Source organism: Vicia villosa, linkage group LG5 (genome assembly GCF_029867415.1).
Source record: "Vicia villosa cultivar HV-30 ecotype Madison, WI linkage group LG5, Vvil1.0, whole genome shotgun sequence".
In the NCBI taxonomy this organism is placed as follows: Eukaryota; Viridiplantae; Streptophyta; class Magnoliopsida; order Fabales; family Fabaceae; genus Vicia; species Vicia villosa.
Window position 1 is genome coordinate 157,039,786 of NC_081184.1, and position 25,842 is coordinate 157,065,627.

Below are 25,842 nucleotides of genomic sequence, written 5' to 3' on the forward strand. Positions count from 1 at the left end.
ATTGCTAGACGTAGGAGGAGGTTTATTTTGACAGCAAAGAGAAACGCACGTTACGCTGTGCATACCCGACAATCTACTGATGTACAGACCCGTAATTATGTATCTACTTTACCGGCTTCTCTTTCAAGTCCTTCATCTAATACACTAATTGATACCGTTTCTTCTACTAACTATGAAAACTTAGAAAATACTTCCGATCCTACTATTGCTAGAAGGAGAAGAAAGCTAATTTTAAGTAACAAGAAAAAGTTTCGTGATATCGCAAACAAGGAAAATTGCACCGGGGGCCATCAACACTTTGCTGTCCCTAATCAGGCCTTATTCTCTGGCACGCGTATACCTCTTTCGCCAAGCAATTCTAATTTGATAAACACTGGACCATTTCAGAGACATCTCCAACAACAACCTGTGCCTAAAAAAATTAGATTGCTTAGAAGTACACAAAACCCGCTCGACCGTTGCACCAAGACTATTCAACCGAGTTGTAACACGAGTCACGCGTCTACGTCTAATGCCCCAACCTACAGTCAATATGTAAATCCTGATATTGCAACAGAATGGCATCATTCGGACGCTGCATTGTCTAATTCTGACGACGAATTCAGTTTGAATGGTAGTTCTGACTCTGATGGCAGCATGGATCCTGAACCCTTAACAGATTCTCATTTGCAGGGTAAGTTCCATATTGCAATGCCTTTATAACTATACATTGACTATTTTATTTGATTAATGTGTTTTGAGCTCTGCAGAATACTCTGATATAGGAGACCAAGTATGGGAATGTCCATGTTGTCAATCTTGTATGTGGTATCAAGAACGCATAAAAAAATCGCGCCATACAACAGTTCCTAAGTTCCATCGTTGCTGCAAGGGTGGAAAAATTGTACTCCCCCTCCTACAAGACCCACCACAACTGTTGCAACATCTTCTGTATAACAGCACTTGTCCACAGAGTAAAAACTATCAGAACAATATTCGAACTTACAACGCCATGTTTTCTTTCACTTCTTCTGGAATGAAATTCGACACAACCTACTCGAAAACAGGAGGCCCACCTACTTTAAGACTGCACGGTCAAACATGTCATCGCATAGGTACTCTACTACCGGAAATTGGACATCCTCCGCAATATGCTCAACTATATATTTATGACACCGACAACGAAGTTGATAACAGAATGAAGTGTTTCAGGTATTTGTAATTAGTTAGGAATATATACTGCATGTGTCGGCACATTTTATGTTTCAATTTTTCACATATTATTCATTCCAAATTTACAGGGAAAATAAAGTGGTCCAAAGGGAGATTGTCACTAAGCTGAAGCTTATGTTAGACGAGTTCAATGTTCATGCAAAGGCTTTTAGGATGGCAAGGGATCTTTTGAAGTCTAATAATTTCTTAGACTTAAAGCTGAGGCTCATTAGTGATAGACCCGAGGACGGACGGGTGTACAATAGACCCACTGTGTCAGAAGTTGCTGCTCTGATTGTTGGAGATATTGATTCTGCCTCTAAAAGAGACATAATCATTCAACCACGCGATGGTCATTTGCAACGCATTGATGAGTTTCATGCTGCGTACTTAGCATATCAATACCCTCTCATTTTTGTGTATGGAGAAGATGGATACAGGAAAAATATATTGAAGAAATATGAACATCAAACTGAAGTTAATAGGAGAAATCGTCAGTCCATCAAAGATTGGCTATCATTCCGATTGCAGGAACGCCACAACGAGGCTAAAACATTACTTCACTCAAGACGGCTATTTCAACAGTTCTTAGTTGACGGTTATGCAATGATGGAGTCTGAACGACTTAATTGGTTGAGGGACAATCAATCAAAGTTAAGAGTTGGTAAATACAATAAGTTGAATGATCAATGTGGTGGTGGCGAGCCAAGTCGACGATCAAAGCGAGGAAAACGTGTAGTATTACCATCTACTTTTGTTGGTAGCAAGAGATACATGGATCAATTGTATTTTGATGGGATGGCCATTTCAAGTAGGTTGGGATTCCCTGACTTATTTGTTACATTTACTTGCAATCCCAATTGGCCAGAAATCACCCGTGCATTGTCTGGAACTGGGTTAAAGCCGCACGATCGACCAGATATTATTACAAAAGTTTTCAAAATCAAGTTTGATGAACTCATGAATGATATTACAAAACACCATGTTCTCGGAAAAGTCTTGGCATGTAAGTGGTGTTCTTAAATTAATAATGCAATTTTTCAATCATTTTTGTTCCATGGACAGCAATCCTTAACTAACTATTACGTTTACAGTTATGTACACGATTGAATTTCAAAAGCGGGGATTGCCGCATGCACACATTTTGATCTTCTTGCACCCTCAAAGCAAATATCCAACACCTTCGGACATAGATAACATCATTTGTGCAGAAATCCCAGACCCTAATCTTCATCCAACTTTATACAATTTAGTTAAGGCACACATGATGCATGGACCTTGTGGTCTATCACGGATGAACTCACCATGTATGAAAAATAGAAAGTGCTCGAAGTACTTCCCGAAGAAGTTCATTGAAGACACAATCGTTGATGCTGAAGGTTATCCCCTTTATAGAAGAAGGTCAATCTCCCATGTTATTCAAAAAAATGGTATCGAGCTGGACAATCGACATGTTGTACCTTTCAATACAAGACTACTTTTGAAATACCATGCACATATAAACATGGAATGGTGTAACCAAAGTACATCCATCAAATATCTTTTCAAATATATACACAAAGGCTTTGATAGAATCACGGCAACAGTTTCAAGGAATGACAAGGAGCCAGTTGATGAAATCAAACAATATCTGGACTGCAGGTATGTATCCCCGAGTGAAGCGTCTTGGCGAATTTACTCTTACAATATTCATGGCAGAAAACCTGCAGTCGAACGTATGTTCTATCATTTAATAGGTGAGAAAGCTATTTACTACACCGATCACGATCGAATGGAAAATATATTGGAAAATGCAAGTGTCACCGAATCCATGTTTACTGCTTGGCTGGTTGCAAATGGGAAATACGAAGAAGCCCGAACACTAACATACGGCCAATTTGTATCAAAATTTGTTTATGATAAGAGAAAAAGAATGTGGAAACCTCGCAAAAAGGGGTTCACCATCGGTCGTTTGATATGGGTTCCACCAACCACTGGAGAATTGTTTTACCTGCGGATGATGTTAACGGTAATCAAGGGACCGACGACTTATGAGGAAATTCGGAAAATTGGTGACAACCAATATGATACATTTAGGGATGCATGCTTTGCAATGGGCTTTCTTGAAGATGATAGAGAATACATTGGAGCTATCAAAGAGGCGAGTGAATGGGGTTCAGGTCATTTTCTTCGCAAACTTTTCGTCGTTATGCTTTTGTCAGGTGCTGTTAATCGCCCTGCTCATGTTTGGAAAGAATCATGGGTGCTATTAGCGGATGGTGTGTTGCATGCCCAAAGACAACTGGCTCAAAATCCAGGTTTAACACATCTCAATATCATAGATTTTGTTTAGTATTATTTGTTTACGTACTACCTTATATATTTCTAACAATTATGTTTCTGTAACTTACCATCCGTATTGCAAATGAATTAATGATATACCTTTTATATGCCAGCATCCAACAACATATATAATCTTCACCTAAAAAGTATTGTAACCACATATAGACTCAGTATCATTGCCGAAAGTATTGTATAACTAATGTACATGCTATTTTTTGACCTGCTGTGGTGAATAAGTGTTTGGTCTTTCATCATTGATGACTCTAATCTTATAGATTAAACATACATATTATTCCATGCCTTCGACTTATTAACCCGACATATGTATGTGTTTTCTTACTTAACTACCAAGTATTCTAACTACTTTCGAACTTCGTTTTCTCATATCAATGTGTCCAGAGTTGCTATTGACGGAAGCCGAATTACAGAATTTGACGTTAATAGAAATTGAAAAACTCCTTCAGGCAAACCGAAGGAGTCTCACAGATTTTAAGCCAATTCCATATCCGGATGGGTATGTTCTGCAACAGTTAGGCAATAGACTCATATATGATGAACGTAATTACGATGCGTCGACAATGAGATCCGAATTCACAAATCTCTTTAATGCTCTTACAGGTTTGTATTCATGATTAGTACCTTACTTTTTACCTTTCCATTGTCATTGTTACGTCTTATTTCGTGGCCTACTTATCATCAATAATCATAAATGTTTATGTTATCAACTCTTTATTAGATGAACAGAGGGGTATCTATGAAAGAATTATGGAGTCTGTCCAGGCGCAAAAGGGTGGCGTGTTCTTCCTACATGGTTATGGCGGCACTGGTAAAACCTACATGTGGAGGACACTTGCAAGCAAATTGAGGTCCAAACATGATATTTGTTTAACCGTTGCAACCAGTGGAATAGCTTCTCTTTTATTGCCTGGAGGTAGAACCGCTCATTCTAAGTTCAAGATACCTGTACCAACATTGGATAATTCTACTTGCAACGTAGAATATAACGATGATGTTGGAGAGCTTCTTAGGCAAACAAAACTTATTATATGGGATGAAGCACCCATGGCACACAAGCATGCTTTAGAAGCACTTGACAGAACTTTGAAGGATGTAATGAGTACCTATAGTAACTCCAAGGATGTGTTCGGTGGCAAGGTTGTTGTATTTGGTGGTGATTTTAGACAGATTTTGCCTGTTGTTCCAAGAGGGAGTCGTTCTGATATCGTACACTCTACGATAAATGCTTCTTATATATGGCATTCAGTTCAGGTCTTAACGTTAACACAGAACATGCGGCTGCATTCTGGGCCAACTGAACAAGATAGGAGAGAGATTGCAGACTTTTCTAATTGGCTTCTGAGAATTGGTGAAGGCAAAGTTTCAGAACCAAACGACGGTGTTGCTGAAATTGAAATACCCCCTGAACTTTTAATAACGGACTTCGACGATCCTATTGTTGGCATTGTCAGTAGTACATACCCTGATTTCATTCAAAATTACAAATCTAACGATTACCTCAAAAGTCGAGCAATACTCGCTTCCACGTTAGAAGTTGTTGATGAGATAAACGATCACCTTCTTGCCTTAATGCCAGGTTGTTTGCCTAATCCCCTTCCAATTTTAAATTTTATATGTTTAGTTCTTTTTTCTGATATATTTATGTTTGATATATAGGAGAGATACGCGATTACTATAGTTGTAATTCAGTTGATAAATCTGAAATTCATGATCCGACCGTAGTTGACATCCTTGCGCCTGAGTTTCTTAGTTCTCTACGAACATCTGGTTTGCCTAACCATCACATAAAGTTAAAGGTTGGAACACCTGTTATGCTAATGCGAAACATTGATCAGTCAGAAGGTTTGTGTAACGGCACAAGGCTAATTATAACAAAGATGGCAACCCATGTCGTTGAAGCTAAAATAATGGCTGGAAAGGGTTTTGGAAATTTAGTTTACATCCCTCGGATGGATATGTCACCCTCACAATCCCCTTGGCCGTTCAAACTAAATAGACGACAATTTCCAATAATAGTCTCATATGCAATGACTATTAACAAATCCCAGGGCCAGTCTTTGGATACGGTAGGACTTTACTTGCCAAGAGATGTATTCACCCACGGTCAAATATATGTCGCTCTATCAAGGGTCACAACCAAACAAGGAATCAAAATATTGGTACATGATGATAAGGGCAAGTTCAAAGGAACCACTACAAACGTCGTTTACAAAGAGGTTTTCAATAACATATGAGATAAACTTAATTACGGTAACCCATTATATATTTTTGCTATTGTGTTAATACTTTTTTGTGACTTCTTGATATTTTCATTGCTACTGAAGGATGATAATTGTTCTGAAACAGGCTGCATTTTTATCCGTCTTAGAAGAGTTGCTGCTCCCGTTATCCTACAACTTTACTGCCCCTGTATGAAGTGAGTATGACTCCTACAATATGACTGTAACTATGTTGTCCATGAATTGAATTGAAAATGACACAACTAGACTCTTATCCAATCTAAAGCAGAATAAGCTATTCTTTGAGATTAACTACAAATATCAATATTATGTCATAGTATTTTTTGTATAGTAGTGGTAATTGATAATTAATGGATATCATCTATTTTGCAGATATGTTGGCTGTGTGAACGTGAACGAGTAATGTGGGATGTTTAAGTTTTTGACATTTCTGTTATTTTTCCTTGGAGAAATACAACATCAGAATGTAGCATAATATTAGAATGTATTATGAATTCGTATTTATTTTGGCAGTTAGATATTATTGTGAACTACTTGATATTTGTATTTTCAAGTTTGTGTTACACTGCTATCTGCAACTATTGATAGTTGAACTAACTTAACATGTTAATACATTTAAATTGTTAGATATTAGTTAGCAATGTATAAGTTATATATTAAATTTTGATGAGTTAAAAAAGACTTAATCTTTTAATATACATACTGTTATCGTTTATAAGTTATATATTAAAAGAAACTTATTCTTTTAATATTAATATATAACTTATATCTAATATTCCTAGCAGATATGCAAGTTGGTTTTATTTTGTAGGAGTTGCCAAGTTGGATCCACCAACTGGAAAGCAATTCAAAGTCAAGGCTACTACACAGTCTTACACAACATACTTTGCAGAGGCTTTAATCGCAGAAGCTAAAGCAGACAGAGACATTATCACAATCCATACTGCGATGGGAGGTGGAACTGGCATGAATCTCTTCCATCGCTGATTCCCTACAAGATGCTTTGATGTTGGGATATTGGAACAACATGCCGTTACATTTGCTGCAGGTCTAGCTTGTGAAGGCCTTGGGCCTTTCTGTGCAATTCCAAGATGTTGCAGATATATATTTATTTGCATTATGTTTGTGATCGATTTTTATGGAAGCAACAAATTTTATCTTCTGTGTCAATGTGTATCAGTTTTACCATACACAGTCAATTATTCAATCTCACTTTAATAGTATCACTGCAAAAATAAACCCTTTGACTCAAAGAAAAATTATAAAGAAAAGAAAAAGTAGTGGTCTATGAAGAATATAGCAGTATGCCAATTTTGTTATCCTTTCTAATCAGTAAAAGCAGTGCAGAATAAAGACATTTTTTCTCTCCCATTTGTATCGAGATGTATTCTTTTATAACGTTTGTATTTTAATCTTTAGAGTGAAAGTGTTGGATTGGGGTGATGATGGTGTCGCCGCTGCTGCTGAAACTTCTATTTTACGCACATCTTTTAGGCAGTAAGTTGTCATCTGGCACAAACTTGACCAACCAAAGGTCACAAAGGTAGGTAATGACTTCGTCTTTTGAATCTCATTTATTGAAATTAATGTCTGCTACATCATACAATATTTCGCATCGATAAATCATGAATAACTTTTCGGATTAGTGATTGTTTTGTAATTATTTATGCAACAGTTTGTCGGAGCTTCAATGGAAACTTCGAATCTTAAGATTCCTTCAAAAAAACTCTACCGACAATCAGGAAACCCTTCCTTCCGGGGCATGTTGTGTTATCGTCGAGTTTCTTACCGGTGGAACGCTGAAACTATACTTGATCAAAAAATAGGCAAAAGAAACTTGCGTATAAGATTATGGTTCAACTTGCTTTGGACCTCTACAGAGGGTAAATCCTATTTTTCTAGCCCTGTGATTAGAAAATAAAAATCTTACAACACCACACATTAGGTGGCTAGGAGTAAAGTCAGCATTGTAATCCGACAGGTGGTATCATTTGGTTCTATTCAAAGGATTGTTTTGTCGAGACAGAACAACATCGTCGAAGTTGACAGTTATTTGGTTTTCAAAGTAAGGATATAAATCTTGGAAAAATGGTGGAAGAGGTGAAGATTTTATCTTGGAAATGGTTACATATAAAATGTGGATCGATAGCAAATAATATTACGCAATGGTTCTCGCATCCTAGAGCATGTTTGGGTTTCACTGAGGATTGATCTGCTGATTTTGTTGAGGGGAGGTTGTCTTAGTCTTGTCATAGCGACAGCGCTGCTGTTTGTAGTTTTAGTCAGGTGCAGCAGGGAGCCTTCAGTTTGGTGCAGCAAGGTGTTTGTTTTCTCATGCAGAAGTGTGATTGTTGGTAATGTGGTGTTTAAATCCTAAGGCATGCTTAGGTCATGAACAATCAATGCCTTTTCTTACTACTGGATGGTTTTGGCCTGATGATTCAAATGACTACATAATGATATCTACTATGTTACTTAGAAAATTATATCTAATGTCAGATCAGTTAAATTTAATTCCTTTTAATGACCAGAACACATTATCGTTTATTACTTGGATATAAAGCTTGTGTTATAATATTTGCAATCAGATTCTGTGAGCTTGAAGGCCTTGGAGAAGAATCATAAAAAAACTCCTAGAATTTGGGTTAAGTTAAGGGATGCCCACCACTGATAACCATTATTTAGGCCATATTAATATCCAATGTGGAACTCTTAGGAATAAAGAATATAAATAGTGAATAATTGCAATCTTGATTATAGAATTCTAGATGTTTCTTTATGCAAGCCAAAACTAATTTAGTGATGTTTCTGATTGAATAAGTTCTATGAATCTGATACTATCAATTGACTATTAACCTTCTAAACACTACAAATGGGATCCACCGCCAAAGGTTATGGTTTTCATTTCTCAAATAAGTATTAGCTTACAGAGTAAATGATTAGCAATTGATTTAAGGAACATGTTGGGAACTCATTTTGTTATACTTCACAAGTTATTGGAATTTATGTTGGGATTAGCTACTGTTGGCGTCTTCACTATATGGTATACACATGGTTCCCTGTTGGGAATTGACCTCGGTGGGGATGGACATACTCTTGTGACTTACTCTCAGCTGGCCAACTGGAGTCAATGCTCCTCTTGGAATAACTTCAGTGCAGCTCCCTTAACCGTTGGTTCTAGAGTCATCTCTTTTGACGACAACCCATGTGACTACTTCCATATCGGTAAAGTCAAAGCTATGACATTATCCCTCTCCGTGTTGGTAGCCAGTGAAATGTTTAATTCTCTCAATGATCTGTCTAAAGATGGAAGCCTTTTGACAATGCCCCGTGGGTGAATCTTTGGCTTCTTTTGGCAATGTCTATTTCATTTGGGCTGCATTTTTTGATCTTGTATGTGTCATTATTAGCTCAAGTATTTAGCATTGTGCCCCTGAGCTTCAATGAGTGGCTTTTGGTTTTGGCGGTTGCGTTGCCGGTTATTCTAATTGACGCGGTTCTGAAATTCGTTGGGAGATGTACAAGCGGGTCTGCAAGAAGGTCAAAGCAAAAATCAGAGTAGACAACTTACAGTAGTCTTAGAAATTGATCAGTCCTTGAATAGTTTGAAAGTTGTTATCCTTACACTGAAGAGGTGAACTCAACACCAATTAATTTTAGAAGTACTATTTTAGGTCTCCATGTAGTCATCAACCCATTTTATAATGAGGGATAATTTGCATATGGTTAGTATATTTTTTTGTTTATTTATCATCCTTTTTGGTTTTTTTTTCTTTGAACCTTTCAGGAATTTCAAAAGGAAGGAAAAACCCTTTTATTAGTTTTTCACATTTGGCTTCCTATAAAAAAGCATAATCAGCCTCTGGTTATTTTTTGTTTGGTTTATTTTCTGATGCGTACGTAGTCCTCGTGACATTTAGAAATCGTAAGATGGATAATTTTGTTTGGTTTCACATTATGTTTGAACTTCAGTTTGATTATTGTTATTCTTAATTTTTTTAATATATTTTTATATCTATTAAATTCTTCTATTTTTTAAATAAAAATAATTTATATGCAAAATGATGGCAGCTTATATAAATTCTACAAATTTAATTTATATATTTGTTATTACATATAAAAATAATAGATACCTAACATATAAAATATTAATTTTTTTTATTATATATTTCATATTCGACTCTATTAGAAGGGTTTGAAATTCTTTTTCTACATATTTTATTTTTTTAATATTGTAAATTCACAATTAATATTTTAATCTCAAATATTTATAATAATATATTTTAAATTACCAGATAAAATTATAATTTATAAAATTTATCAGTGCACCGCACGGGTGTACGTCTAATATTAAATAGTAATAAAACAACTTTATTATTGGTTTAAATATTTTTGACAATAATTTTAAATCAAAAATAATGTTTTAAAAATATTTCATTTTATTTTTATTATATTTTGGGAACAAGTACGTGTATCAATCTTTCTTTTTTCATATAATTTTTTATACAAAATAAATAATCTAAAATAAATGAGCATACCACACCAGTACCCGTGCGAACGCACGGGTATCCCGCTAGTTTTTTAAAAAGAAAGAAAATGGCGAAGTGAAGATGATGATGAAGTAAAAGTGAAGGCTTCCTCTGCTTTTCTTACAACTGGGAAGTCGCGAGCCGCGACAGTAAACCCAAGTAAGCCAAATGACACCTTCAGTGAATACAGCTGCTCACCAAACTCAGCATCAGATCCACCGTCACTATCACCATTCACCACCACACTAACCTCTCTAATCTCCAACCACGCTCTTTCTCCACTCACACGCATTACATTACCAATTTCAGATCTCAAAACTAACCCCAAAAAAATGAAAGATTCTAACTCTAACTCAAACTCAACCACAACCACCACCAGAACCGAACCCATAGCCCAAAACGTAATCAAACTCATAAGCAACCTCTGTTTCTCAATCTTCGTCTTCTCCGTTCTCATCTTCACCGTCATCGCCATCACATACCAACCACCCGATCCATGGCTCCAATCTTCCCCAGCTCTCACAAACCTCTTCACCCAAACCCAAAACTCCACCTTCCAAATCGACACCTCCGTCATCAAAACCGGCGAAGACATCGCTCTTTCCCCTCAGGACTCGCCTCTCCCTCTTCCCTCCTCCGCCGTCGCCGCTAATTCCACCCCCGCCGTCACCGAAGCTATAATCGAGAAATCCGAGGAGAAAATCGCTAACTCCTCGATTACCTGTGAAGACCTCCCTGAAACCGTAAACTGTTCCGATCCGAGAGTTCTTATCACTATCCAGAGATTCAACCTCCGCGCTTTCAAATCAATCTCATTCTTCGAGTATCGAACTCCTGTAAACGGAACAGTTCCCGGCGAGTGCGATGTATCCTGGCGCTTCCGTAACAAGAGAGAGAAATCATGGCGGAAGTACCGTGATTTTCGGAGATTTAAGATTACTGTAACTGATGACTGTCACTATAAGGTTATTCACGCTGGCCGATTTCATTCTGGCGTTAACGCGCGTCGAAATCCGGTGCTCCGGTCAAGAACAGGAGGTAGTAAGGGGAAAATGACACCGCCAATTTCGACGAGAGATGATGAGATTAATGACACGATTCCGACGTTGGGATCGGAGAGTAATTTCAGGAGTGGTAAGTATTTGTATTATTCGCGCGGTGGTGATTATTGCAAGGGGATGAATCATTATATGTGGAGTTTCTTGTGTGGTTTGGGGGAAGCTATGTTTTTGAATAGAACTTTTGTTATGGATTTGAGTGTTTGTTTAGGTTCAATGTATAACCCTAGTAATAAAGATGAGGAAGGGAAGGATTTTAGGTATTACTTTGATTTCGAGCATTTGAAGGAGGTTGCTTCTATTGTGGAAGAAGGTGAGTTTTTGAGAGATTGGAAGAGATGGGATAAGACTCATCTTAAGAAAAGGAAGGTTCCTGTTAGGAAAGTTGTTACTCATAAGGTTACTCCTATGCAGCTTCAGAAAGATAAGAGCACTGTCATTTGGAGGCAATTCGATTCGCCTGAGCCTGAGAATTATTGGTATAGGGTTTGTGAAGGTCAAGCTGCGAAGTATATTCAGAGACCTTGGCATGCTTTGTGGAAATCTAAGAGGTTGATGAACATTGTTACCGAGATTAGTGGAAGAATGGACTGGGATTTCGATGCAGTTCATGTGGTTCGCGGGGAGAAAGCTCAAAATAAGGAGCTATGGCCTCATTTGGATTCCGATACTTCGCCGGATATTCTTCTTGACAAGCTCAAAGGGATGGTTCAGCCTTGGAGGAATTTGTATGTTGCTACTAATGAGCCGTATTATAATTACTTTGATAAGTTGAGATCGAGTTTCAAAGTCCATTTGCTTGATGATTATAAGGAACTGTGGGGGAATTCGAGTGAATGGTACAATGAAACCAGTCTTCTCAACAATGGAAAGCCTGTTGAGTTTGATGGGTACATGAGAGTTGCGGTAGATACGGAAGTCTTTTACCGTGGAAAGACTCGGGTCGAAACATTCTATAATTTAACTAGTGATTGCAAAGATGGAGTTAATACATGTTGATCAGGTTGGAACTGCTTATTTTGAAACGTATTCGTTGTACAATCAGATCTTTGTTCTGGATTCAGTTTCAGATTCACAGAAAGAGGTTACATTTAAGCTCACAGTTGTACTTGCTTGTTCTTTTATTGTATTGATTGATGATTTATTTCTTGTGTTGATTATCATGATTTTGTATACAGCATATCATAGAATCGCTCTCTCTTTTTCTTAAGTTATGCACTTCCTCGTAAACTGCTTTTCCCATTCCCCATCCCATCCGTCACTCCTCAAAACAAATCTAACACCGGCAATTTTTATTTAGTTTACATCACTGTATAAGAATAACTGATCTTATACATCATTTCTACTTTGAACTAATTTGTATGCCACAAGGAAGTGTCTAACACCGTCTATTTATGTATTTTTTGCATCATTTCTGTATGCCGCAGGTATCTAACACCATTTATTTATGTATTTAGTTTACAACATTTCTGTCATTTTCTTGCATTGCTAACACAGCTTGTCAAGACCTTAACCTATATCTGTTTAATTGATCATACAAATTAAAAGGCATCGCTAATTTGATGCTCATCAGTTTGTGTTCATGTAGAAACAGAAATTGACCTAAACATTTAACAAAGAAAAGAGCTGTTATTAATACTTATATTGAGGTTAAGTTTATATTAGAGGCACAGCTATGCATTATTAGAAAATAAATTGGATAGAGATACACCACCTTGTTATCAGTCATTAGGTTTCGCTCAATATATAACTACTTTATACCGAAATTGCCTCTAATTTGAGTTTTACTGCAGTTAGAATATAGTCTTTGACAATTGCAATGCAAAAAGGATTGAACAACTGCCAAAATTACATCATTTCATGTAGGGGTGATCGCGGTGCGGTTTGGGCGGTTTTGACGAAAAAAATCATCCGAACCGCAAGAGAAAAAATCGTGCGGTTTGGTTTGGTTCGGTTGGCTTTTAAAAAAAATCCGAACCAAACCAAACTAATGCGGTTTGGTTCGGTTCGGTTGGTTCGGTTTTTTACAAATATTTTATTGAACAATACATACATATAGATGACAACATAACTTTGTATTTAGACATTCATACACTATCAAATAACAACAAAACTCGTCATGTTTTGACAACAACTTTCTATTTAATATGTAAAAGTTAAATTAGACAAAAGTTAAATAATAAACATAAAATAATATTATAAAACAATATAAAAATTATTAGAAATGAAAAAGAAAAAACAAAAGAGTTGAGAGATTAGAGAAGAAGATGTGCGATTAAAATGAATCTGAAATAGGGAACATTTGCATAAAAATAAGAAGGTAAAAAAGAAAGAATATAAGAGAGTAGAGATTATAGAAAAAGAGGGAAGATGTATGTGGCAAAGAAGGCGTGATAATACTATTAGAGATTTGAAAAGATCGGGACTAAAATCATATGTGTAAGGACGAGAAAATTGTTCTTAATCATAAGGCTAAGGTATAATACATATAAGTTTGGGTTGGATGTGAGTTAAGTAAAAGTTAGGTTGTAACATAATGCGGTTTGATTCGGTTTGGTTCGGTTTACAAAATACAAACCGCAAACCGAACCGAACCGTGCGGTTTTATTAAAATATGACCCAAACTAATCCGAACTAAATGCGGTTTTTTGCGGTTTCGGTTTGGTTTGGTTTGGTTTGCGGTTTTCTATTGGGTTGGTTTGGTTTTGAGCACCCCTAATTTCATGTACCAATAGCAGGTGCAAAATAGTCATCTGAGAAATTGGCTATCAACGAATCACCAAATGTTGGCAACCATTAGCTGATGCAATTTTTTGTTGCTTTCTTTCACTAGAGTAAAGTAGACGTTCTGGTTTTGCAGCCATAAACAGATTTTATAAATGAATTGAATGTAAAATTGCTTAAGGGCTACTATTATATTTAGACTAAAAAGTTATAACATACCGAGCTAAATTCTATTCTAAAATATAGTAAATTATATTAAAAAATAATCAAATACAACGGAAAAAAACAAACACATTTAAACATTTTAAAAAAAAAAACTTTTTTTTAAGTAAGCATGGCAACCTACCTCACTCACATAAATTGCATTTTTTAAAATATATATCTTCTATTTAATAATTACTATAGTGTATCACAAATATTCTTTACATCTCCTTTACATCTCATATGGCTTATTCCCTTTCTTGATGCCTATCTCGTTTTCTCTCTTTACATCTCCTTTAATACATGATTATTTTAAAAAAAAAATCTCATTTTTATCAATTAACTAAATTATTATAATGCTAAATCATTTTTAATTTTAATTGTATTTTTAAAAATAATTAAATAATAATTTTAATAAACTTAATAATGTAAGGTAAAAAAGTGTAAATCAATAACAAAATTATCAAAACTAAAAAAACGGGGCCAAGTAGGAGATTATTTATATGCCCCAGTATTATAATATCTGAATTAAATAAATTAAGAAGTTTGTTAGAATAATATATTTGGACGAAAACTTTTTTTAATTTTTACACTTATAATTTATTTATATTTCTAGTTGGATTATGGTGGAAAGTTATTATGGTGTAAAATCACAAACTCACAATCTTGTAATGTTTTTACTTATAAAGGTAGAAGCAAAATTATTACATGTAAAGGGAGGCACATTTTGGCTCCTACGTGCAGCTTTTCTGCAATAAGCTATTTCAAATGGCACCTTGGTGCATTTATAGAAAAAAATATACAAAAAGAAGCCATATTAGATGGCTCCTCCTCCTAATACATGGTTATTTAAAAAAAATCAATATCTCACAACTCATTATGAATTTTTATAAACACAAATATTAACATAATAAAAAGAATTTACATATCAATTTATTGTTTGTATAGATTTAGAACATATACAAACAAATAATTAAATCATGTATCAAGAAATTACAATTTACATAATATGATTTACATGTGCCAACAAAAGGAACCGAAATCTTCATAAAATTTGGAGACTATTATCAACTTGAAATCAAAAACTATTCTTGACATCATCCAAAATCGAGAATCCACAACATCACTTTACATAAATTTCCTGTGAAAAATAACAAAATTTGCTAGAGAAATAAAAAGACATTAGATTCAAGGCACTAAACAAAATTTGGTTACAAATATGAAGATATCGTATTCATTACAAGTTAGACATGAAAGAATGAATTGAAATGCAATCTCAGCCGAAAGATGGTGATTTTTCTTTAATTAATCACAGAAATCATAATTATTCGGAAATTTTTGCATCATGGATTGCAGAAACATAAAATACAAATTAAACATTTGACTAATAGAAATGTAAACAGGAAATTAGTAACAGTAGGCTTGTATTTCGGAAAACCCGAACACCCCTGTGTCGCTTGTCCTGTAAGAGTTTAGTATATGCCCGTAAAAACGAAATGTTCAGCTACAAGACATATGTCTATATTCTGGACATCAGATACCATAGGCAATTAACAAAAAATTAACCAAATAATACAATAATTATTAAATTAATAAATTAAAATGAATTGCAAGAGATCAGATGGTAGTGCATGTTTGTTTCATCATCTATAACAGAACCGTTGGATAAATATCATCATTTCTTCTTGCAATTCATAAACAAATTCAAAAATAAAGAATTAAAAATAAAAAATATATATTTTCATATTTTGGGATCAGATAGTCGATCTATCACCATGTATGTGTCACAGTAAGACTGGATGTCACATTAAAAGGTTTTATCCTCATATCCCATAAAATCAATGATTCAAAGTGAAAATCGAAAATTATTAAAAGCAATTTGGGAATAAATAAATTGAAGATGAAATATCAGGATCAGATAAAGAGTCAGTCACCATGTTACACCTATAGTGCAAATTAAGACTGGGGCGACAATATTATCATCACATCCTTAAAAAAAACAAATTCAACAAACATGATTACAAAATTGAAGAAACTATACCAGGAAGGCTGCTCAGGCGTTGGTACCGAGGAAGGCTGCTGGCTGATGAGAAGTGAGGGAAGTGTGAGAGTATATATAAGGTTTGTGTCTAGGGTTAGTAGTAACGGAAGGAACGCGAATTTCGCAATGCGCTGCGCCTATTCTAGGGTTTTTTTGGTTGGGCCAAATCGTATAAAGAAGCGGTGTGTTATAAAATGTTAGGTGGCTATTTGCACCATCAACTTTTTCTAATACAACTAGTAAATAATTATGCCATCGGCACACCTGTAATTGATTAAAATTAAAATGAGTTTAACTATGTATGTGCATGACATATATAATTTAGTGAGATTTATTTAAACCTTAATCAATTAAAGAGTGTGGTCTAGTATTTGTTGATGTAGCAGACTACTAGTTACTAGTAGGGGTATTTAATAGTTTGTACAAATCTATATTAAATTGACATCTGATTTAAATTAAATTAGGGTTAAATACGTCTAATCCTTTCATATTTCATCAAAGATTTTACTATGTTAGATATTTGTACAGCCTCACTCCAATACCTTTTAAAATCTTCTAGCAAGATAAAGAAAGCACGTCATTCTCTTTATCTAACAACTCTCAATGAAGGAGTTTCTGGTATATGTGATACAGTCGTTTCCAGTTAAGTTGCACCATTCCATGTTGTGCAGGTGTAATACGGTGAACTGACTTTATTCAAAATGTCGCGGTTAAACAAGAGTCGCCACCGACTTTTATTTTATCCAATTGGAAAGGCTAAAAGAACAGGAAAGACCTTTGAAAAGACTTTGAGTTCGGGGGGTAGGTTATACAAAGAGAAGGTGTAAGGCACCCTTTGCATCCATGGTTATCCATGGGCTCTTAATTGCTTAGCTCACTTTGTTTGAATCGTTTGTTTGAAAAACAGTGTGTGAATAATAAAACTTTGTTAAGGACTTTAGCTTGTAAATAAGCGTAGCCTTGTTTGAAAGTATTTGAAAAAGAGGTGTGAAAAGCATTTTTGAAAGTTTAAATGTGAGCAAGCAATTGAGAACTACCTACCCTAAGTTTGTCTTTCATGTTCTTTAAGTCTTTCGGGCGAAAGGGTCTATCCATACCATGAGAGGGCAGGAAGTCTTTCAATTGGATGTGCGGGTCATCGAGAATAATCGTTCGCCACAAGACTGTCCCTACCATAAAAAGGGCAGGTAGTCTCGGGGAAGGATATAATAGTCATTAAGGCAACAGTAAGGATACCTTAGCATTCGAAGGGACTATCACCATTTTATCGAGGGACGAGATCATATTTATCGTAGGCAACTCGAATGGACCGTGATCTTTTATCGGAGGGACGTGGTGATTTTGAATCGAAGGCAGCAAGCGAAGGTACCCCAATATTCGGAGGGACTTGACTATTTTATCGAGAAGGCAGCATAAGAGGATGTTACCTTAGAGGTGAGTGTGTGTAGCAATCATGTGATTAATTCAGATATATTTAATCTTGGATTAGTGAACTAAGTTCAATTACTTGTTATCACTCCCTATTTACTAACCATGCAGTTAATATCATGCAAAAAAGATAAAGTGCGGAAATTAAATCCTACTCTATTACAAGGCTTCGGGATTAGGGAGATACATAACCAAAATCGGGGGAGTGCGAAAAATTAAAGTCCTAATTAAAACTATTACATAAAAGATAATTTACAACCTATACAACCTCTAGAATTTAAATAAATAATAAACAAATAATTAAATCAAAGGCGGAATTTAAACGATCATGCGACATTCAAGAGTTTTTGAGATGAGAAGAGAATCGGAAGAAATTTGGAATTGGAAAAAATTAAGGTTAATAAGATTTAAGTGAAACATAAATTAATTATTAAATTCGAAATCAACCAAATTCGAAATTAATCCCCTAATGAATTAAATATCTAATTAAGTTAAATATATACAAAGCAAGAATTAATTAACTAAACCTACGTCTAATTATTTTTAACCAAAAAATCTAAACAAAGAAAAAAACTATTCTTGTTGTTTTTATGATTAAAATAATTAATTAAAATAATTGTGAAAATTAATTTGATATATTAAAAAAATCTAATTCTAAATTAGTAGGTTAATTATGTGTTGGTAGTTGATTAAGAAACAAACTTAATGGGAAAATAAAAAGGTCAGTTAAAAAACCCAAAGAAACAAAATAAAATAGAGAGAATTGAAAAAAGAGGCGCTGGAATCAAATACACTGAGTTCCTGAGAGTGTATCATAGAGCTCGTTTCCTGGACCTTGGATCTGGTTCTGATGAGAAATCAACGATTAGCAACTAGTGGTGCACCGTGATCCTTCCTGAGGTGATAGCGCTGGATCTGCAAACAAGTTTAGTTAAAAATAAAACACCCTGGGTCGGATTCGAACCCAGGTCATCAAATCTGCAACCTTTCTCCATTTGCCAATCAAGCTACGTTAATGAGTCATATGAATAATGATTAAGCATGGTTAAATATAAAAATTCAAACGTAATTTGAAAAAGTCAAAAGATTCAGATCGGGCCCCACGTATCCAACACACCGACCAATAAGAATGAGAGAGAAATTTGACTTGTTTGACTAACCAATGAGAAGTGGAGAGAGGGAGTAAACGTTTTGACCAGCCAATGGAGACGGCGCGCATGTGGTCCAGTGTCCAGAGCACTATTCATCATCATCTTCATTAAATTAGCTACGATCTTGCCTCGAACTAGTCACGAAATTTGCTGGAAATTTTGTAGCTGAACCTGCACACTGTGAAACTCAAAGGAAACGCGTTAACGGATCAAAAGAAACGCCCAGATTACCTTAAAAATGTCCCCTGATTCCGAATATGGTGTTTTTTTGCGCTGAAACCTCACGGAACTATGAAAACGATTGTCATAACCCAATTTTTGACCTAAGATACCACCTCATATCATTTGCATATGCATCATTTGCATCTCTAACAAATTGCATAGTTTGTGTTTGCTATTTGTGACTCAGCAGGGTTTAAACAAGAAATCACTCATCAGTACAAGTAACAATTAGGGTTTTGTTTTCCCTTCATCTCAAAAGAACCATCTTCATCAACAATCAACATTTGGTCCTCAAAGTTTCATTTCAACAAGCTCAAAAGCTCTAAATCAACCAGATTAGGGTTTTGACTGAAGACAGTATACTCCTGGCTTTTGCTCAGGATTTGACCTAATGACTTGGGACATGACCTCAATACCCCAAGTACATCATTTTGACCTAATCTATTGACTCAAGACATCTCCTACACCAAGATTGATCAACAGTGAAATTTCAAATCATCAGATTAGGGTTTTGAACTATCAGGGACTGAAATCAGGGATCACATTTGGGAAACCCTAAAAATCCCCAGGAAGTCACTCAAAGGTGTCATACCCCAAATTTGTCCTACCCCTTTACTTCTAACTGGCTTAGGCTTTGCATTCATGTACATACATCACTTAGGTCATAATCCATATCCATGCATTCATATCATAGGTGTTATTCAAGGGCTAGCAAGAAAAAGCCCCATTGCAAAGAAGTTTGATCAAAGAATGAGAAAACAGAGGTATAATCATGTGGCCCTATGTTCATTGAAGTCCTCCTGGATTGGGGTGTCTCTCTGCTTCAAATCAGGGCATTGGTTAGAGGGTACAAGCTTGCAAATCATCTGGTTCTTTAAATCAGGGTTTCTTTGACCGAAGTCAACCAGTTGACCTTCTGGTTAACATCTGATCAGAAGTGGCTTCTATGTGTGGAAAACTTCTCATACTGACTGTGTGGACGTGTTTGTTTGACTAGATGTGAGTGGAAGAGATTTAATCGGGAATTTCATCAATAGCCGGAAAAATCGGGACGGTTGACTTTTGGGCCAAAATCGGAAAATTATTCAAATATCGACTTTTGGGGGAGAATTAATCAAGAAAAGTCGAAGAAGGGATAAAATCGGGAGTTCGACAAAAAGTTGCCAAAAATAGCAAAATAATCAAAAAAGGAAAGTTTTTGTACTTAGAAAATTTTTGGCTCTTAAAAGCTTGATGAACAGTCCACTTCAGCACTGAATTACACGTGGCAAATGACATTTTTTGGAGAAATGTCCAACATCAAAGTTGTTCCTCTCATGGAGGAGAACAACTTTGTAGTTGAACACTTTTTCATTTGAAGCTTGTATGAAGAGTTATTGAGGTTTGAAGTTGCTGAAAATTCATTTGATCTAGGCCACCATGCAAGTCATGAGCCAAGTCATGCCCAAGCATTTCATCAAGCACTCGGTATGCCAAATGTCAAGCCAATTATTGAGCCCTACAAAGATGTTATGAGTTAAAACTTGGTATGCTCCTATTCTTTGCCATGTCCTCTACACATTGCTACAAGAATCAAGCCATTTGGACAAAGGATGAATCATTTACAAAGCTCCAAAGTCACATGTTCACACCGGCCCAAGTTATGCATCTGGCTGGGCATGAATCCAGGGCACACGCGAGCAATTAATCAAGCACGTGGCGTGCCAACTTTGAAGGTGATTATAGAGAAGCACGAGGGTCCATGAAATGCAGTAGTGATATGATTCTATTCTCCTCCATGTCCTTTCCATATTGATCCAAAAAAACGAGACAAATTATCACATAAAGTTATAGATATGTGTGCGCAAAGTGGACTCCCTGGTCATGGTAGCTAGCCTGAGGCATCATACTTAAAGCCAGTAGCATGCATGAAGAGAATGGTTGCCTCATTTAGCCATGCACGAATCTGGAAATGAGAAAGCATGTTGAAAGCTTACTACAAACATGAAACTTGTGCATTAAGTTGTGAAAATAATACACTACACTCATCCTCACCATAAACCATATACACCAGCATATAAGTATCAAAACCCTTCACAATTCACACAACACAGACTCATTTTTTCTTTCATACTCCACTCCCCCATTCTCTTCACTCTCACGGTTCTCTCCCTCTCATCATTCTTCTCTCCACCGCCAAACACCACAACAAACTTCTTCAACCACCATCAACACCACCAACCATCTTCCGATCATCTCAACCACCGTAACTACCTTCATTGATCTTCGTCAACCTACACCACCACCGTTGTCACACCTCCCACGCTTCAGATCCAAGAATTCACCATCACCGTCTCGGCTTCAATTCTTTGTTTAACTCCGGCATCATCATCATCATTCGCAAGTTCTGGATCTTCAACCAAACCGAGTTTATTTCTCGGTTGAAGACTCACGTTGAAGGATCTAACTCACGCATACGCATCGTCATCAAAGGAAGCTCGCAGTCGTAGGATTCTCTTCTGCCTCAAACGCAAGATTTGAACAAGTAAGTACCTCGAATGCCTCAGCATGCTAGTGATACGCAATAAGTCATGTAGCGTTGGTAATGTCCTCTCATATACTCTATGTTCTTGATCTGAGTTCAGTTTTTCTTAGGACTATCGTTGTTTGAAATCCGTGAAAGATTATGAACGTAGAACAGCAGCATCCTGGTGATTGTGGTTACGCTAAGGCTTTTAGATCCGTGTTTGATTAGTGAGTTAGAGGCTGAATCGAGGGAAACTAATAGCATATCTGTAATCAGCGCGCGAAAACAAGTCGATTGGTGCCGGCCACGTGATTTTCTGCATTTTTTCGCTAAGCTCCGGTAGGGTTTTCGCCGGAGAAGACGACTGAAAGTCATCTCCGGCCGCCACTTAGTTCCCATGCATTTTAACCCTGATCGGCTTACGTGGCGCGTTACTATTGGCCTGTTGTTCCATTTTTGTCTCATTAATATCATTGGCAAGTGATGTGGGGTGCTGTGATTGGTTTAAGACTTTGCTTTTGTCTTTTATGACTTTAAATTACTTATGACCAATTGAGGTGTGGTGTGCTGCATGTTATGTCACGTTTTAATGCAAGAACCATATGATAAAAAATAAACAACATGCTGCATGATATTGCAATAAAATGAGAATAATGAGGAATGGACTTGATGGAACTGGGCCTCAGCATCTCCGTTTTTTGCACCCCCTTTCGTTGGGCCCCAAATGCGCCAATAACACTGAATTCAGTTCAAATCCTTTTTGCTAATGCACCCCTGGCTGACAGATTTTTAGTTTTGTTTTCAATTGCTTTGTTTCTCCAATTTTCGCTCAATAAATCTTTTTCCATGCAATAAAAAATAAATAAAAAATGTTTTAGATAGCTTTATGTGTGTACATAATTGTGATATCTTTTTGTATATTTTTAGAAATTAGTTGTTATTTTTAATAAATCATTTACTTTGGTATGTTCATGTTTCTTTCGGTTTTGATAGATTTCGTAAAGTGATTTCGCTTAGTACCTTAGGATTAGAATTTAATCACCATTTTTTGTATGGTTACTATAGACTAATCCATGATAATGTGTATAAAAAATGAATTCCTAATTCTTTGTTTTGATTGGTATTTGGTTAGTGTTGTTTGACTCGATTAACATGCGTTTTTAATAGATGTTTGTGACGTTTGTGCTCTCGAATTAAAATACATTCATGCAATAATGTTGGTTCCTTTTTGTACATATGATTAGGGATGTTTAGAGGTTCTAAGACCTGGAATTGAAAATTTTAACTCATGTTTTCTTATTTTACTTGATTTTTCTTTCTCACATGTAAATACCTTGTTTTTGGTTGACGATTGCACCGTAACTTGTACAAATGACCCGTAGTTTTGTGTGGAACTTCTTGGCATGACTTTGTGGTTGTTTAGGCATCTAGTATAGGCTATTTGCTACTGACTTGTACCATTTGATTGCACGTTCCTAACTTCATTCACAATTTGAAACCGTTTAGCTAGTATTAACCTAGTGCTGTCTAGTTTTGGTTAGAGTTTTGTATCGCTTCATGCTAATTGACTAATATAGATTAACATAGGATATTAGAACTAAATGAATAAGTTTGATACTGACTTCAAGATTAGACCATGTGTTCACTTGCTTTTGCTTTGATTAATTGATGTTTGTCCGCTAATTGGTGAGTAACGATGCATGCGATGCTTTGACGACTTCTTGTGGATGTTTTTGTAGGGTACCGTGATGCTTTTGCATTTGATTTGGGACATTCAATCCCTTGTTTTGCTACTGACTTGGAGCTTCTTTCTCTTGTTTCCATGCTTAGCCTCTCATTTCTTACTTTGATTTTGATTACATCTTGCTACTGCTTGCCATGTTCCCTTAGACTCTTCCTCCTTTGTTAAGAGGAATCGAGATAGGTTAGTTATCCTCGACCTTAGGACCATTAGGATTTAGACTTGTGTAGACAACTTAGATTAGAATTTAGGATTAGTTCCCTATTTCATTCTTTTTTCTTTTCAACATTTAAAACATTAATAAAAGGAAGATGCGAATCATATTAAGAAAGTGATAGAGAAATGAGTGGGATCCATTCCCTAATCTGTTTCTCACTCACTTAGTGGCATAGAAACGAGTGGGATTTATTCCCTAATCTTTTTCTCGGTCACTACCTAATGGGAGAGAAATGAGTGGGATTCATTCCCTAATCTGTTTCTCAAACATTAATTAATGGGAGAGAAATGAGTGAGATTCATTCTCTAATCTGTTTCTCAAACATTACATAATGGGATGGAAGTGAGTGGGATTCATTCCCTAATCTGCTTCTCGATCATTATACATTTTATGTGATTCGAATCGCAAACAAATCCCCCTTAAAAAATACACAACCAAAAACACTTAAAACATCTAACAATGGCTCAGACTAAAGCAAAGTAGAGTAAGTGGTGAGTGGCCCGGTATTGGGTACTGTTCATCACTCATCTACCCTAAAAGATACAAACCAATTCTCTCTCTCTCTCTTCCCTCTTTTCTTAAGGGCAAGTTATCTCCGCTCCATTGCATCCTAGGCGATCCCTTATGCAAGAGCGCGAGCGTTAACGCCGCCCAACTAAAAAACACAAAAACAAACAGAAAATCTTTAGCCGAGCTACGGTAACTCTGATTCCTGAAAATGATACGTAGGCAGCGGGGTAGGGCCCGTGCGAGTACAATTCTTTATTTTCCCTACATTTTGCATTCATTTTGCATTTAGATATAGACATAGTTATACACCCTTTAGATAGAAACAAACATAGGTGGATACCATCGAGTACGATGGGCGCGAGGGGTGCTAATACCTTCCCCTTGCGTAACCGACTCCCGTACCTTGATTCTCTGGTCGCAAGACCTCGTTCTTATCCTTTGCCAGGTTGTCTGATATTCCTTTCCCTTATGGGATAAATATATTGGTGGCGACTCTGTTCATTTTTCGCGAGCGTGCGACAGCTGGCGACTCTGCTGGGGATGTTGCTAGACCTGTTGCTGGTCCATCCTTAGTGAGTCGATCCTAGCCTGCGTTTGTTTGTTTATTTACTGGGTGTTTATTTGTTTTTATGTCTATACCTTGTATATATGTTTGCATGTTTACTTTTCTGCTTGCATATCATGTTTATTTCTGTTTGCACATCATGCATATGGATTATATTCTGTGTTCCTTGGGGTCTTCTGTTCTGTTTTGCAGGTTGGGTGGGATGTTTTATGAGGTAAAAGGCCCAATACCCAGGCCAGAGTGACACATAGGATACCTAGGATAGAGTGGATAGTCATGACGCCAACAGAATGTCAGGTTCTGTTGATTGCGATCATGAGACCCACGACCAGTCGAGGTTCAAATGAGATACCGTTGTTGGCATGTATTTGCGACAATGATGGTGTTTCAGGAGAACTGATAACGCTGGAAGCCATTGACCTACCCTGACCTAGACTACACCTGTGAGTGGGGTGGGATATACATGACAGGTACCGTTGGTGACCGTTCTGTTGGTGACTTGTGTTCTTATGGTTTCACTGTGCCTATGCCGGACCTTTGATCCTGCAACGTCCGATCTCATCCAGAGGCTACACACACTTCTCCTATGTGGGGAAATCTCCATTGCATCATTTACATCATGGCATGTTTACCTTTCAAAAAAAAAAGAAGAAAAAGAAAAGAAAAGAAAAGATATGTAAAAAAAAAAAAAAAAAAAAAAAAAAAGAGAAAAAGAAAGAAAAGAAGTATTATTATTTCTCATGTGCATGCCATTTTTTTCAGGGTATCCAAGGTTATTATCTTCTTCACTTGAAATGGCTAACAACGTGACAGTTACCAAAGAGGTTACTAGGCGCACCTTCACCTGCAGTTTCTTCCGTGAGGATATAACGCCTCTGATTCGTTTGAGTACCTCAGTTACTGGGCAAAACTTGGATGAGTTCAGGAAAACATATGGTCATATCCTACACATGTTAACTTCTCGGGTTGATGAATGGACTCTATACACACTTCTCCAGTTCTACGATCCTGAGTTACGGTGTTTCACCTTTCCTGATTACCAACTGGCACCAACCCTTGAAGAATATGCTGATATCCTCAAGATTAAGGTTCAACACAGGATTCCTTTTGTATGTGTACCTGAGAAACCGAAAATGGACCGAATTGCTGGTGCTCTTTATTTGAGCATGAAAGATGTT

At 36.4% G+C, this 25,842-nt stretch overlaps 2 protein-coding genes, 1 long non-coding RNA gene and 3 other non-coding genes across 6 annotated transcripts; 2 read left to right on the plus strand and 4 right to left on the minus strand.

Moving 5' to 3' along the window:
• The first annotated feature begins 1,239 nt into the window (after nt 1-1,239).
• Nucleotides 1,240-6,007, plus strand: LOC131607912 (uncharacterized). The gene is made up of 6 exons (XM_058879864.1): nt 1,240-2,197; nt 2,286-3,488; nt 3,913-4,131; nt 4,250-5,107; nt 5,188-5,781; nt 5,878-6,007. The coding sequence occupies exons 1-5, from the start codon at nt 1,240-1,242 to the stop codon at nt 5,763-5,765; spliced, it is 3,816 nt and encodes a 1,271-aa protein (XP_058735847.1). The 3' UTR covers nt 5,766-5,781; nt 5,878-6,007.
• A 4,366-nt stretch (nt 6,008-10,373) lies between these two features.
• LOC131603398 (uncharacterized) lies at nt 10,374-12,588 on the plus strand. Its single transcript, XM_058875698.1, has one exon. It carries the CDS (start codon nt 10,633-10,635, stop codon nt 12,355-12,357), a length of 1,725 nt encoding a protein of 574 aa, XP_058731681.1. The 5' UTR covers nt 10,374-10,632; the 3' UTR covers nt 12,358-12,588.
• A 2,597-nt stretch (nt 12,589-15,185) lies between these two features.
• Nucleotides 15,186-16,501, minus strand: LOC131603399 (uncharacterized). The gene is made up of 2 exons (XR_009284375.1): nt 16,325-16,501; nt 15,186-15,446 (listed from the first exon to the last, which is right to left on the minus strand). It is a non-coding gene; the product is annotated as an uncharacterized LOC131603399 (long non-coding RNA).
• Nucleotides 15,553-15,638, minus strand: LOC131608432 (small nucleolar RNA Z196/R39/R59 family). Its single transcript, XR_009285693.1, has one exon. It is a non-coding gene; the product is annotated as a small nucleolar RNA Z196/R39/R59 family (small nucleolar RNA).
• On the minus strand, nt 15,895-15,969 carry LOC131608431 (small nucleolar RNA Z195/SNORD33/SNORD32 family). The gene has a single exon (XR_009285692.1). It is a non-coding gene; the product is annotated as a small nucleolar RNA Z195/SNORD33/SNORD32 family (small nucleolar RNA).
• Nucleotides 16,195-16,273, minus strand: LOC131608502 (small nucleolar RNA U31b). The gene has a single exon (XR_009285758.1). It is a non-coding gene; the product is annotated as a small nucleolar RNA U31b (small nucleolar RNA).
• Nucleotides 16,502-25,842: the final 9,341 nt, after the last annotated feature.